At 41.7% G+C, this 15,711-nt stretch overlaps 1 protein-coding gene across 2 annotated transcripts in view; it reads right to left on the bottom strand.

Annotated features, from left to right (window-relative positions):
- Positions 1–6,297: 6,297 nt before the first annotated feature.
- LOC144684591 (syntaxin-1A) overlaps positions 6,298–15,711 on the bottom strand; it is a 260,323-nt gene continuing 250,909 nt past the window's right edge. Inside the window, exon 10 of one of the 2 annotated variants that reach the window (XM_078548570.1) lies at positions 6,298–7,345. In XM_078548570.1, the coding sequence (XP_078404696.1) occupies positions 7,265–7,345 (81 nt within the window). In that variant the 3' untranslated portion in view covers positions 6,298–7,264. Of the gene's footprint in view, positions 7,346–12,007; positions 12,215–15,711 lie in introns of those variants that run through there. The other variant, XM_078548571.1, reaches the window with a different exon arrangement.

Raw genomic sequence — 15,711 nt, 5'->3', positions numbered from 1 at the left:
TCAGGGAACCCTAATACTTGATAAACTGCTTCCTTTCCACTGAGAAATGGTAAAAAAAATATTTCTGATGGGGAACAAGAGTTCTGTGACATACATTAGTGGTATGAAGTCTGTATAATGTGGCAAATGGCACAAGTGGGAGCTTGAAAGGAACCAGCTATGCAAAAATTCATTTGCCACTTTCAAATCCCTCCATGGCCCTCATTACCTCCATGAACTCTTCCAGGAATTTTGCATTCATCCAATTCTGGTCTCTTGGGCATCTTTGCACTCTCTTCAGTTTTCTCAGCCCTGAGCTTGGAATTCTCTTCCTAAGCCTTTCTTACCCACCACCTTCCCAACACCCCACCCTGTTCTCACACTACCCCACCCCCGCTCTCAAAACTCTGCTCACATCCACAACCCCCCCAACTCTCGCAACTCTATTCACAACCACCTCCCCCCCACCATTGGCTCTCACTTTGGGGTCGTGGCAATTTTTAAGCTTCAAAATGGGGGTCACACTGGGAAAAAATTTGGGAAGCACTGCACTAGGGAAATCATGCAAGCAGGCCAGTTAAGTGAGTGACTGACACCAATGAATGCGAGTGGACATCTTTGTGAGCTGACTGCGCATGCATAGTTGTTCCTGGCGCTAGGCTGGCTGATGGGCTTCAGGAGTTGCAGTGAAAATAAAACACAGATCATGTGGAGAGCCTCAAGGGAAGTACTTCAAGGGCAAAGGAAGTACTTCCAGGTAAGTTGGGGTTGGTGAATGATTGGAGGCCGGAGGGGCTTTTCTTGGCGAGGTGTGCAGCTGCCATGTTAAAGGGGAGAGTGCACATGGAGAAACAGTGAGAGTAGCACAAGAGGATGATCAATGTAATAGAAAGTGAAGAGTGTGTGGTTTTAGGTGCATTCAAGATCACTTATCAAATCACTGCAATTTTGATTTGCAATTTGTTTTTGTAAATATATGCAGTTGTGATTTCAAAATTTCAACTTATTTTTCATTTAAGTTTTAAGACTCTCTGTGAAAGGTCAACTCTTGTATAGTTTTATTTCCCATTTTTCCTCATTTTTTCACTAAAGAGCTGGAATTTTACGGCCCCGTCATGGCGGGGACGGGGCCGTACAACGAGGCGCGCCGTGTTAAACTCCACCGACTGCGGCGGGAACGTAAAATCTCACTGCCGTAAAATTCCAGGCCAGGAGTTGATTCTTCCTGAGGCCTGGTGTCATGGGTCTGGCAGTCCAGGATTTGACCTGGGACCTCGGGTCTGCATGGGCAGACGCTGAAGAGTGCCTTTAACCATGAGACTGACTGTATACCTATAATCGATTAAAATTTCTTGTATCTGTGTGCATGTCTTGACAGCTTTTTTACATTATAAATTTTGATAGCTGAATTTATAGTGGTACCAGGGGTTTGAAACTTCAGTTAAATGGAGAGATGAGCAAAGCTGGGGTTATTGAGAGGAATAAACAGACAAAGTTAAGGGTAGATTTAATAGGGGTGTTCAAAATCATGAAAACATGATTTGTTAACAAGGAGAAACTGTCTTGGGTGGCAGAAGGGTCAGTAACCAGAGGACACAGATTGACAAAGGAACCAGAGGGTAACAGATTTGTAGGCCCAATGAAACTTACTCTGACAATTCTGCTGGTGGACAAGGGATTGAAACATTGAAGCATCAATTCTGTTACCTGCAGCAAATCCCAAGATATGTATGACTGAAGGTTTCCATAAACAATCTCACTTTAAGATCTTGAGATGGGCATCTCAGTGACTCGCTGTTTTTGCATTTGTGAAAAATTTGAGTTGAAAAAAGCTTTGCCCGTTCTTGCCAGAAGTGCAGCTAAGACTTAGATTTTTAGAAGAGGATGATAATGTGATAGAAAGTGAAGAGTGTGAGATTTTGGGTTAGGGTTTCGTGTTTTGAGAAAATTGAAGATTAGGAACCTGTTCCCTAGCAGGTGTGGAACAGATTTCAGGTGCACTAGGTAGCACCTCTTTTAAAATGTGCCATGAGGTTATTAAATCTCAGCTCTAGGAATGAAGGGTAGAGAGAGGATATAGATCATGGTATTCCCCACAAGATATGGTGACTGATCCTGAGATGCTTTTTGGACTCTCCACATTTTCTTTCTCTTTTCTTTACTGTTTTTCCCTTGGTGGTTTGTGTAGCACCATATTGTAGATCACAGTGAACTATATTGGCAAGACAAAAGCCAAATACTGCAGATACTGGAAATCTTAAATAAAAACAGAAAATGCTGGAGGCACTCAGCAGGTCAGGCAGCATCTGTGGAGAGAGAAAGAGAGTTACACCGGACTTTGGTGCTATTGTAAAGAGGGGTGACTGATGTGAACTGCATTGTTCAGAATAAACCAAGAAGGGGTGAAAAAGAGAGTATTTCGTAATTGTACGTAGTGCATCATTATGATGGTATAATTATCATATTAATAACGATTTTTATGCTTATTGGTACCCAAATCTATCTTTATTATAATTGTTCATTTCTTGAGTATTTATGGTCAGCCTCCACCCCATATAATTTCCATGGGGTCCCCCAGCTAAAATTTTGCCCACCCCTGGAGTAGCAACACTCGAAGACCAAAGAGGTGAGAAGACCCAGGAAATTCATTGCAGAAACCATTATCATCAACTTTAGACAATAATGAAGAAGTTTTGTAGATGCTTAATTCTTCCAGTTTCTTTATAATATATTATTTACTAACTCCTATATTTGTTATATATTACTTATCACCATTTACTAGAATTTGTCTACAATCTCCTTTGTGACATGAATAATTGATTCAATGTTTCTGCCATATCCTAAACCATCAGGGATAGTTTTCCCAATTTATCCTTTAATGGACCTTCTTCCGATTTGACCTTCTGCCATTGACATGATGCTTTTTGGGATCCTTCTTGTACTCAGTGATTTGTTTAATGTTTTCTAACACTTTCTTTAGTTCCTCAATTTCCTTCTGGATGAAGCCACCACACTGCTAGATGTTTTCCTACATCTGCCTTATATATCATTCCTGGATAATTACTAAAGATTCGATCCAGATTACTCAAGAGAGACATTTCTGCACCACTTCTAGAACTATGTGCTCACTTTCATTTTTCCTTGGTTGCTTGAGAGATTATAGCTGGGTAATTTGAAAGTCAATTAATGTTTTGACCTTTTTACATGCCTTATCCACTTTAGCAAAACCTCCCCCTCCCCCATGCCACCCCAAACACACATTTGCTTTAGTGCCTGTCCCTTCTCTTTGCCCTGGAAATTTAGGATCATGGGCAATGCCTGATTTAACAATCTCTGCCCCCTCCATAATACAATATATGTTGTCCAGTCTGCAAAGGTATTTCCTATGCACCAACTATTTAATTTAATTGGCACCTTTTTGACTTGAGGTTTTAGCAGTATTCAGAGGCCTTTCTACATTGTGACTAGTGCGGCCTAGAGCTTGGAGGAGTACCACAAAATCACCTCATGTTCACCTCTCCCTTTGGATGTGCAACAGTGAAATACGGCAGGTGCTGGAATCTGAAAACAAAAAAATGCTGAAAATACTCAGCTAAACTGGCAGCATCTGTGGAAAGAGACACAGGGTTAATGGGCAGAATCTTGTTGAGGCACATGGGATCTTGCCTGCTGGCTGGACAGCCACAAGAGACCCACCCTGCTTCTTCTCTAAAAGGCCCACCATTCCAGTCAGGCAATGGCAAGGCCAGCGGCAGGCTTTCCTCTAGAATCAGATCCCTGGGGGCGGACGTCTCGCTAGCGAGAGCTGCCAAGGCTATGGCTGCTGCCAGAAGAACACCCCCTCAGAATCCCAGGATTGTGGAATGACCCAGATCAAGTAATTTGATGAAGGGAGGTGGGAGGCAGGGTTGCAAGGGTTGGGGTCAAAGGGCATAGGGATCAGAAGCAAGGCCCCCACTTCCCAATGTCCAGTCCCTTGATCAGACACTAAGTGCCTTTGACCCAGGGACCCTCTCTTTGGAGGTGACAAGCTGCCCACAGGGTAGCAGCTGTCATGCACATCACATGGCAACAGGCCCACCAGCAGCTAGGTTAACTCCAGTGGCTTGGGATGAGGCCCATTAGTTATCCTTAAGGGCCTCCACCGAGAGCCGGATGGGAAGGTTGACCATGGGCTTTTCTGCCCAGAACTTAATTTGGGTAGAGGCAGGAAGGTGGCGGGGTTCGGGTACGCCACCATCCTGCCTAAGTACATGCCCTTCCTGCCACCAGCAAGAGCACAAGTTTCTGCCCAATGTTTCAGGTTGATAACCTCTCAAGGGTTTCTGGGAACGAGTAGTTCTAGAATTTTCTATTTTTATTTCTCCCTCAACATATGAGTCTGTTATCATCTCTTAGTTGGAGGTTAATTGGGTGAACAGAGACCAGTGCTACACATTTTTGGTCAGTGCTCTGAATAGGTTTTTCCCCAACTATTTTGGCACTGGATTTGCTAACTTTTACTTGATGGCTTGCATCCACTTGTCAATTATGTGTCTTGCCACTGAATTGGCCCTCATGGGTACTCATGGCATGACATTATTTTGCACACTGATGCATTGAAGAATCTCAACATATTCACTAGAGGAGGCTGGACTTCTGAACGATTGGGAGGTACACAAAATGGTGGTTCCAAGTGAAAAATTACTAAATATTAGATCCAAAGTAGCCTCTGCCACACCTGCACTTCAGTAGTCAGGTGTCATCACTTTGCTTATATAAAAATGCCTAAAGGGAACGAGAAAGAATTTGAATAATGGTTGTACTGTTGAGGGACCTCAGTCCTTACAGTGCAAAGTCTTGCATTAGTCTCGATGTGAATAATGCAAACTGTGCTTATGCAGATAATGCTGGTTTTATTTGAAGGTGTATATATTGCATGCGCCAGACAATTCCTGATATTTATAGCTTCAGAAATTGAACACAAGGCAACTTAAGACTGATGGTTTTAGTATGTGACCTTTCAATTTATCCACAGTTGGAAACAGGGGAATTTTTGTTTAATCTATGTAGTCTCTTGTCTCATTAGCATGTTCTAGTTTCAGATTCCATCCTAGATTCTTAGAATTTTTACTGATTCTTTCTATTTACTTGAAGCAGCCCAATGGACCAGTTGGTTAAGACAGTGAACAGCCACACCATTCACACAAGGAAGGTCCCCAGGTTCAAATGCTGGTTTGTGCTGAGGTAATGGATCTCAGTCAGTTAGTGAAAGAGGCATCACTGGGCTAAGAATGGAAAATCTGCCAGGTTTCCTGCTCTGATAGCGACCCTGTGTGTGAACTACATAGATGTCAAGGTGAAAGCAACAGCACCATGAATACAGATCTGTCCCTCAACACTCTTTTTCAGTTAATAACTGAGCCCTAAGGGAAAGTGCTCCCAAGTAAATGTGATGATTAAAAAAAAGGGTAAAAGAGGGCAATGTAATAATAAAATGGAGATGGAGAAACTCAGTCATTTTATACTAATGGTAAGAACATAGAAAACAGATTTGCAGAATTGGAAATAACCCATGCATAAAATAGTGAGGTGTGAGGTAACACAATTGGAACTGATTTGAACTGGAAAGCTAAAATTGGAAAGTTGAAACATAAAAGCTGAAAAGTATAAATAACCGATCTGGGGATTTTAGTGATTTGGTTAATGGCACTGTGTCAGCGCCCTGCGTAGGAAGCCTTCTTGCATCACCACTGCTGGAATAGACAACAAAAAGCTGGAATTTTAAAATCCGGTAACATTTTTGTTCATACATAAATTGCATAAATAAAATGTATTTCTTACTAAGACTGGAAGAAACTTGGCAACAGAACTTGCTGCGCCACATGCAGACTGACATCACCTCAACAACTCAAAGGAGCTGCCAAACCCAAGTCCAGTTTGATGGTAAACTGGCAAGTCTTGACTAACTGCTCTTTAAAGCCCTTTGATACCTAGCTGCACAGGACTGCACACATGCCATGCTGGCAGCTGGTAAGGACTTGCATATTCTTGGTAAAACTGCACAAGTGAAAAACAATTATAAAACAACCAGGATAAAAGCTTCATGTCACATGAAATTAAAAGTAACTAGAACCCAAAAGTTGGAGAACTGATTATAGACAAGGTACAAAATTTCCTAACACAAGCCCTTTATAGGTGTTAAAATGAAAGCTTTGTCTGTTTAGGACGCATGTTAAATAGGAGATGGAAACTGCTCCTCACTGAGGGTACCTTATACAAAATTAAGAGATGGATGTGAAGCATATGCTTTCTAAAGCTTCTGCTTCCACTTGGAGTAAGGCTGAAAGAATTTATTTTTGACAGGTAGAACTGCTGATGGTTAACTTGCCTGGTTTCCTGATTTTTTTTTTGTCAGACCAGAATACATAAAAGAAATTGATGACAACTTATTTGAATTGTTCCATTGTCATTTCACTTTTTTTGTTTAAAAAGCTGTATCCTTTAAAGATACTCTTCAGATCTTGTCAGCCTTTTCTCTAACATCACAGGGAGCGATAGCACCACTTGAGAAAGTCTTCAGCAGCGATTCTTCTTCACATGAAGAAATGACAGCGAAATGAAAAATACTGTAATTAGCAAAGGACGAAGGCTGAGATCAGAAGAGAGGCTTCAAAGACAGTCTGGCAGGTCCTCGCCCACAGTAGCAAACCTTGAGTCTTACACTTAAAAGCAGAACTTCTTCAGACCAGATCACTCCACCATCTAAGGAAATGTTATGAAGAATTTCCACAGAACACATGTTGTTGGGATCATGGCCTTCAGCCTGTTCAGTGGGTTACCATTGTGCTGATGAGATGTCGATCACTGCATTCTTCCAACCTTGACAAGATTTGAAAACTTGTGCACACTAATTTGAGTTTCTAAAAAAGATATTGCCTTTTTGTGATTAGTATCTTATAAAATGTCGACTCCAGCCGCTGTGTTTGTTGGTGTTAACTGGGCTTTCTTTGGCTTTGGCAATCAATGGGTTAAGATCAATCCCTTAAATGTGAAGTTTTTTTTTCCAGGGCCAAATTTTCATGTGTTTACGGCAAACAGCGCATCATTGAAAAAAAAAATTAGAGAAAAGAAATGTTACCATACCTTAACAGCCAGAAAGAGCAGGACCAGTAAAGGAAGAAATGCTAGATAGTCATGCAGAGAAACCTTTCTCAGTGTTATACCGAGTGTAAGTCACTTCATTCTCACAAAGTGGCTGAACTGCCCACATCACATTGGTAGATTCTCTCCTATTTTGTGTTTTTCAAAATCCAAATACTCCCCCAACTGTGGAGGCGATGACGACCCCCAGCACCACACAGCATATAATGATCATAATCTTCTTCTGCAGGCCCCAAATCCAAGCAGCATGACAGGAAGAAGAGGAGAAATGGTTAGTTCTGGAACTTTTATTTTACATTTAATGAACAGGTTCTTTACAGAATGGAAGATAAACAATTCCAACAGAGATTAAAATCTTCCCTTTACATCAACAAATTGCTTTTATGGAACTTACTGCCCCTCCCTTCCCACATTACAAACACCCCCCACATTGACAACCCCTTCACGTTACAAATCCATTTTGCAGCACAAGTATCCTGTATTACAAACCTCCTCCACTACACACCTTCTCATTAAAAGCATCGTACCTGTATTACCAATGCACCACAAATTACAAACCACCACACTCCAAGTCATTTAAACATTGTAGAACCCCTTTCACATTAACCAACTCCTCACATTAGAAACAAGCTCACATCAAATACCCTTTCCCCCTTCTCCACCTCACATTGTAAGCTGTGTAAAAAATGTTCTCCCCACCCCAACACAACCTCCACCTCTTGCCTAAAAACTTAAAGCTGGGTCTCTTAATCCTTGTACGATCAGCTAACGGGAACAGCTTTTCTTTGTCTACCTTACCTAAACCTGTCATCATCTTGTACACCTCTATCAAATCTGCCCTCAATCTCCTTTGCTACAACCCCAGCTTCTCCAACCTAACTTTTTAACTAAAATCCCTCATCCCTGAAACCATTATGGTAAATCTCCTCTATTCCCTCTGGAAGGCCTTCACATCCTGTACGCTAATGACACTAACTCTATAATATGTCTCACATTAACAAACATCTGATATTACCATCCCACTCTTTACAAACTCTTCACATTAAAACTAACCTGACATATTGGGGAATGCGGGAAGTTTGTCCCTTTAGTACCTCTTCACTTTGAAACTCAATGCATAATTTTTGTAAAGCTTTGATGTTTGTTATCTGGTTCCTGGCTGACATAATGGCTATAGGCCCAGATTCACAGACTTGGAAAACAGGAGTTAGTTTGGGATATGGACACTGGGATTCACACCCTAATTGGACTCAATTCTGTGTTGTTAATATTGTATCATGATACTGCTCAAGAGGCTGCTGTGATCAGCATGACCCCCTTCATCAGGCACTGCACAGTATTGAGACAGATAATAGTTAAGTTTGCTTACTCTTCCTGTGAAATTCTAGCCCATACTTCAAGCCTCAGCTTCCTTCATCCTTTGATTCCTATGGAATGAACAGCTTCTCAAACTCTTGCTAGTCTGTAAGAAATATTCAACTGCTGCCGACGGAGTGAATCGCTGTCCACCTCCCGCACACCTCGTAAATGAGTTGCACGAGAAATATTTTTCAAATATTATGTCTTATAAAGCAATAACAAAGCAGCCATAAAATATACAATCATGGGAAAAAAAAGAGTGAGCCAGTTCTTCAGGAATGGATGAAGATAAAGTGAGAGCGGTAATGTAGATGCAAAAAGAACAGAGTAGCATATAGGAAGAAGGGATGATCCACCTGCAGAATGACCACATTATCCACACATTATGAGCTGTGCTGCAGTTTTACAACCAAATGATACACTGGGCTAGAAATATGTCTTGGGCTGTGGCGCAAAACAGGCGGCATTGGGTTGGCAGTGCATGTACACATTGACTGCAAGGAACTCATTGCTGGACAATGCGCATAACAGTTGGCTGATCTGATATTGTCCGTTTGTTACTAAGATGAGTTCATTTAGCTCTTTCCCCCCCACCTAAAGTTGTCTACCTTTCTAGCAGCCTCACTTTTGCTGTTATTTAATAGATTTCACGTAACCTTTGCCATTGATAATGCTCTCTTATGAGACCAGTGAAACGGTTAACTTTGTATAATTCCTTTTTTTTTTACCCTTTTCATTATTCCCTTTTTAAAGTAATACTTTGTATAGTAGTGAATATATCCAACTGCAAAACAGACAAATTATCTCCCTCTCTTTGGTATGATTTAAAACCAGCAGACTTTACCAGAAGCTTTGTCCACTACTGCTGTATTTTTGTATGTAAAATCAACTCTATTTTTTCTGGCCATTGAGTAAATAAATGCGGAGATAAATAAACTATGTAGTGCCAAGCCACAGAGGCCAGTGCAGCCATTGAGGGGCACTATAATTATCCCCAGAGTGCTGGATTCGGAGGGGAGAAAAATCAACCAAAGTTTTCGTTCCTGATAATTGCCTGATGACTCTTGGGAGGAAACTTATCAAAGCAGTTATCAACTAAGACCCTTTTCCAGATTGCAACACTATCTAGAACCACTCATGCAGAATGTCTATCCAGATAGGATATTGGAGGTGTAACTGCAAATGAGATGGTGCTCCAGCACCCTTGGGGAAGGTGGGATTGGTGAAAGAAACTGGATCTCTCAGGCTTCATTATGATTATGACCAGGAATTTCCTCAGAACTGCTCTGGTTCCACAACTGTACCTCTGCGGTTTAGCTATTGGGGTGTAATATCAAAATTACCAAACACAAAACAAAGAGTGAAGGCAACTAAGTGACTTCAGTAGGGTCTAGACAGGCTAATAGGTTGGGCAGATAGATAGCAGCTAAATTTAATGTGGAGAAATGTTTTTGGAGGAAGGATAGAGGACATATGCTCCTTAATGGAATAGAGGAACAGATGAGATCCAGATACCCAAATCTTTAAAATTAGAAGGACCCTTTGATAAAACTGTAAAAGAAAGGTCGTTTCAGTATTGTAAAAGAACAAAGAGTTAATGCTAATCCTATACAAGTCATTCGTTAGGCTGCACGTGGAACAATGGCCTGGAATTTGCAGTAGCAATGATGGCAAAACTATTGGTGCTCACCATCATCACTGTGTAGAAGTGACAGCAGCTTCTGGGGTGGCTGAACATGTGCAGTCAAATGTTGAAAATTGGAAGTTGCTGTCAGTGATACCTGGTCCTCCATAGGGTGTGCTGTTGCAGTCTTTGCAAATGCATTCAAGATAATCAGTGTTTTGACACGAACTTCAATTTCTAATGCATTATTCCCACTGTAAAACCCATCAAAAATGTTGAATGAGGTGCAGCTGAGCTTTTAATGGCATATAAAGTCATAATTACTCCTAAACAACCTCTCTGACTGTGAAAAGATAATTTTATAAGTACCATTCTTTCTATTCCATGATAAAAATTCCACAGATTTTCAAAATAATAAAAAAGTATTATTACTTTTTTAACGTTGATGATATTTCAGCTTCTGCCTTAATTCCTTGTGGATGTTTCAACTTTTATTTCACTCTCTGTAAAAAGGTGAATTATAATTCATGCGTTTTATTTTCTTGTTGGTGAGAATTCTTCAACCTGATTGACTTCTCAGCTAGCTTGGTGGAATAGGGGATATTGATGCCACAGGGCCCATTAAATCTTTACAGGTAGTTTTCTTCAAAGTCAGCGATGAGTACCATCCCTTTGTGCTAACCATAAAATCAGGGTCAATGTTTCCCACTTTTGGGTGCACAATTTTAGGAAGGGTTTCAAGGGCAAAATAGATTATTCTAGGATTGAGAGGTTTCAGTTATGAGGAGAGATTGGAGAAAGTGAGTCATTTTTTTCATTACAGCATAGAAAGTTAGAAGGAGATCTAATGGGGTTTTGATTAGTTAAGTAAAGAATATGTAATTCCATTGGTTGTCATGCATGTAACATGGGCACATACTTGTCAAAAAAAAAGTCAGGAGTTTTTTTTTATCCATGCATAATGGGCTAAGTAGTCTTCTATTCCATAAATTTTATATATCTGTCCCCTGTCACTATTCCTGTTTGCATATTCACGTGTTGCTGTATCCATACCTGCTGCTGTTCCTATAAATGTTCCTATTCCCGCACATGTTCCTTTTCCTGTATATGTATCGCTTCTTACTCCTAAATTGGTCCTTCTTCCTCTGTTTGTGGGTTTAATATTTTTCTCTATGAATATTACATCTCAAAGCAGGGGAGGCCAATTGTCCCAATGTGCTTGTAACTCTTCAAATGTAAGTATCCATTCTAATTGCATTTCCTTGCCCTTCCCTGTATCAATTTTTACTCTTTGTTGTTTCTGCATGGAGATTAACAGTGGGGAGGGAAATTCTGTGGGTGCACCAACACTGCCAGTGTTTACAAGTTAATCAGGAGGGTTATGTTCATGTTGATCTGTATTGGTATGTGCCTGGAACCGTGTGGATTGAACACCCTCAGAGGATAAATCTATGGGGAGAGAGAAAATGGAAGAGGGGAGAAAATAGGGGAGAGAGAAAGGGAAGAGAGAAAAGGGGAGAGTGGAAGAATAGAGGTAGAGAAGGGGGAAAGAGCAAGAAGGGAAGGAGAGATGAGACAGGAGGTGGGGGAAGAGATTGATTAGAAATTATAAAAACCTGATTACAGCAGAACTTCAGCTGGATTCAGAGCCGACTAAATAAGTTGGTGAAATCATGGTCTGTTAAGGCGAGGTTCATTCTGATAATGTTTCTCAAATGAGATTATGGCATTGAAGGTAAACCAATAAGCAATAGAGAAGAGACTTCAGCACGAAACCTGATGTTGTTCTTCAGCTTACAGTGATGCCAAAACAAAAAGTCAACGCTGGAAGGTAGAACTGAAATCTGAGTAATGGTCTTGGTGGCTACGAGCATCACCTCCTGGAAAATGATAGATGTTTGACAAAACAAAATGGAAATGCCAAGTTGCGGTCTCTCCATTCCACATGAGTGCTGTATGGTGATGATGGAACAAAAGCCCAGCTTTAGTTTCAATCAGGATGATTCTCTGGGTTCATGGTGTTTTGGAGCATTAACTGAGATACACAGCCAGAACAATGATGATAACCAACAGTACTATTGCAATGCAAATTCCTATAAAGATCTTTTTCTGTGGGGAGGGAAGAAAACAACCAGGTGAAGCCCAGCATGCAAAAACACATTACAAGAAAACTGCAGCAGAAAACAAAACATTCAGATTGTGACACAGTCCCAGCTGAACACTTGCTGTCTCGCACACGCTGTGGAATAATACGTGCCAAAAGTATGACGTGGCCCTCAACGTCTCCCACTCTTCTGGATAGCACAGGATTAGAGGCTGCCTCCTAACTTAGTGATTTAGTGCCACAGACAGGTTCAGTTAGTTTGTCTGCCAGTAGCACATTTAGTGAGGACCCTTTGCTCTGGACCCTATCTGATGGTACAAAGCCCAATGGAGCACTATAGTCCACCATGGGACACAGCAACTTCAGGAACAGCTCCAGTAGAAATCACTCGATAGAGTTTGAAGCCTTTGCTTCCTCCACGGAGTTTGAGACTACTGTAGAGGTTTCAAGTGCCAGGTTGGGGAAAACTGCCTCTTTCAGTTTGGAGAGACTTGCTGACCAGTTGCAGCCAAGCAACAGATCCAAGCCTGGTACCAATGGAATAACCAGACAATGCAAAAGTGATGGTGCTGCCAGGATAGCAGCACATGCATGCCATCCCCCAGCTATGTCTGTGGCATAAAACAAGGTAAGGTCAGGTTGGCTATGCAGCATAAGAATTGCTGCCTACACAAAGTCCAACTCAAGACTTAGCTGTTGTCAGACAAGGGCAACCTCAAACCCAAGAGACTTGTTCTGGCACACAGCAGCCTAACACTCAGACAGCCTATAAGAGAAGCAATGTTTAACCTTGAGTCGAAGCAGCAAACACTGGGCCTTGAGAAATCTACTGCTCAATAAAATTACAGTGCGCCATCAAGTTGGCATCAGTTTTCCATGGCAAAATGACAAAATTACTAGCGCTAGAGGACAATGCACTGATGCATCTGTGCACAAGTGTTTGGCTGTTACAGATGTGCACAGTGAAAGGTTGAAATGATATTATCATAGAAGTCAAAGTTGAGGGTGAGCATAACAGTCACTGACAGGACAGTGGATTTGGTGGAAGTGGGCTGCAGATCTGATTGGACCATGGCATCACCCTGACAGTTTCTTTCAAAAATGAACCTTCTTCAGGCATTTCTCCCCAACCCCTGTAAATGCAGGAAGGGCTGGCTCTGTCTGGGTGGATGGGTGGGTTTGGGCAGCTGGACACCATATTCCCACAGAGCAGGACTTAATAGCCTAGTTACTGCTCCTCTTCCTGTTGCAGGAAGCAAAGATGAAGTGGAATCCCTGACGGGAAACCAATTGTCTGTTGTCTTAAAAGGAAAAGAGGATGGGAGGCCAGCTGATAGGGAGGTAAATGACAACCAACCAGCAAATGGCAAAACAGAAAGCAAGAGCAAAAAAAAATACAATGTTTTAGCCACTGACTCACTTGTCCTGGCGAATCTAAATTCCTCTCAGGGTAGTACCTCCCATCCCAGAACATCAGTTCCATGTGCTGTGATTAAAGCTCATAATGGGAAATGGGATGTCACCATATCGTTACTGCCATGTTAACATGCATTGGCTGAAATAAAGTGGAATTGGCATTTTGGATTTGTTCTAATTCTCACTTTGCCACCCCTATCATCAATTTACTACAGATTAAAACCGGAGGTTTGGCTGGTGGTGGTCGGGGGGGTGGGAGAGTGGCAATGCAATAGAGAGTTTAGGCTATTAAAGAATTTGTGCACTGGTATTCCACAAGCAATTTAAGTGACCACAGACCACATGGTTCCTGTACTGCTGCTGAATATTCTGGAGCTGGTTTGTAGCCTTTAGAGAACTGATCAAATGCCTAGAATTGCACCCAGGACTCCAGATGAAATCTGACCAAATCCATGTACAGCAACAGGTTAAGCTCTTTATATTTGTACTCAATTTCTTTGCTAATGTAACTCAGGGTCCTTGCTTTCTCCAACTGGAGCTAAGCACTTTTACCTCCTAGTCCATAACTCTTTCCTTTAGCCATCAATTGTTGGTGTGAAACCTCATCAAAAGCTTTGCGAAAATCCAACTTTAGAATGACTCTGTTTTCCTGCCCACCAGGAAGGTAGCACCTGTGAAAAACTCCAGCAGGTAAATGAAACATGGGGCAGGATATTGAGGTTGGCAAGAAGGAGGCGGGGCCCGCTCGCCGACGTGTAAAATGATGGAGGATGACGTTGGGCAGAACTCCCGATGTCACCCTGTGTTACTTCAATTTTCAGGTCGGCGGGGGTGCAGCCGAATCAGCTGTGCACCCGCCAACCTTTCAACAGCCAATTGAGGTTATTTAAAAAGTAATTGACCTCGTTGAAGGACCTGCCTGTCCAACCTTAAGGTTGGCGGGCAGGCCGGGAGCCCTGGCAGGCTTCAGAAAAAGTATGAAACCTCATCCACGGGCGGGATGAGGTTTCTTGTAGGTTTTTAAAAATTTAACAAAAATTTAATTAAAAGTGATGGACAATGTCCCAACTCATGTGACAGTGTCACATGACGGGACATGTCAGGGAAATTTTATTTTTCTACATTTAACAATTTTGAATTTGGCGCCGATCTCCCTGAGGCAGCGCTTAGCCTCAGGGAGATGAATGCGCTCTTTCGCACACATGCGCGAAAGATGGCACTTTCAGCTTAGGGAATCCCCCCCTGCCCACACAGGGAGCGCACAGTGCTTCCTGGTGGACGTCGCGCTGGGCGGGCCTTAATTGCTCCGCCCATGTAAAAGGGCAGCCCCCCTGATCGGGGAGGCTGATCGGAGGCGCGTCCGCTCCTGAACTTCCCCTCCGATGGGGGGGAAAATTCTGCCCGTGGGCTACTTTAGCAGAATCCATTCTCACTTTACATGTTAATAGTCTCCCAAGTGTTAACCCATTGCATCTTCAAAATGGTTTTTAAATACTTATCCTATGATGGACATTAAATTGCTGGTTTATAGTTTCCCTTCTTTAAATAGTAGTTATGTAGACCACTTTCTAACCTGGGATCACTCATAAACGATGGTTAAAACTTCATGCCCTATTACTGTTAAAATCCATGTGTTCAAGTTGCCAGGTGCAGTAACTTTGTCTCAGTGCATTCAACCTTTTTAATGACCATATTCATCATTATTGACATATTGTTTAGCTCCTTCATCGCTGACCCTGAGATCCTAATTATTAAACTCCAGCACCTTTTGCTTATCTCCCTGAGTAAAGATGGATTCGTAGTAGATGTTTAATTGCAGAACCCAGATTTCACCATCATTTCAAGTGGACCAATACACTTGTAGCCATTGTTTAATGAGTACGTATTTGTAAAACCCTTTATTGTCACTTTCAATGTTCTCAGCATATATTTAGTGTTCCTCTTCACTTCTCCAATTATTTTTACCTGCTTTTGTTTGCAATGTTATTTTATCATAACTTCCCAACTACTAGACACTTTACTTATTTTAAAAGCCTTATTCTTACCCTTAATACTTATCTTTACATATCTATTGAATATTGGCTTC

Source organism: Cetorhinus maximus, chromosome 9 (genome assembly GCF_964194155.1).
Source record: "Cetorhinus maximus chromosome 9, sCetMax3.hap1.1, whole genome shotgun sequence".
NCBI classification, from domain to species: Eukaryota; Metazoa; Chordata; class Chondrichthyes; order Lamniformes; family Cetorhinidae; genus Cetorhinus; species Cetorhinus maximus.
Note: the sequence above shows the minus strand (reverse complement) of the source record. Positions and strands in the feature narration are given on the sequence as shown.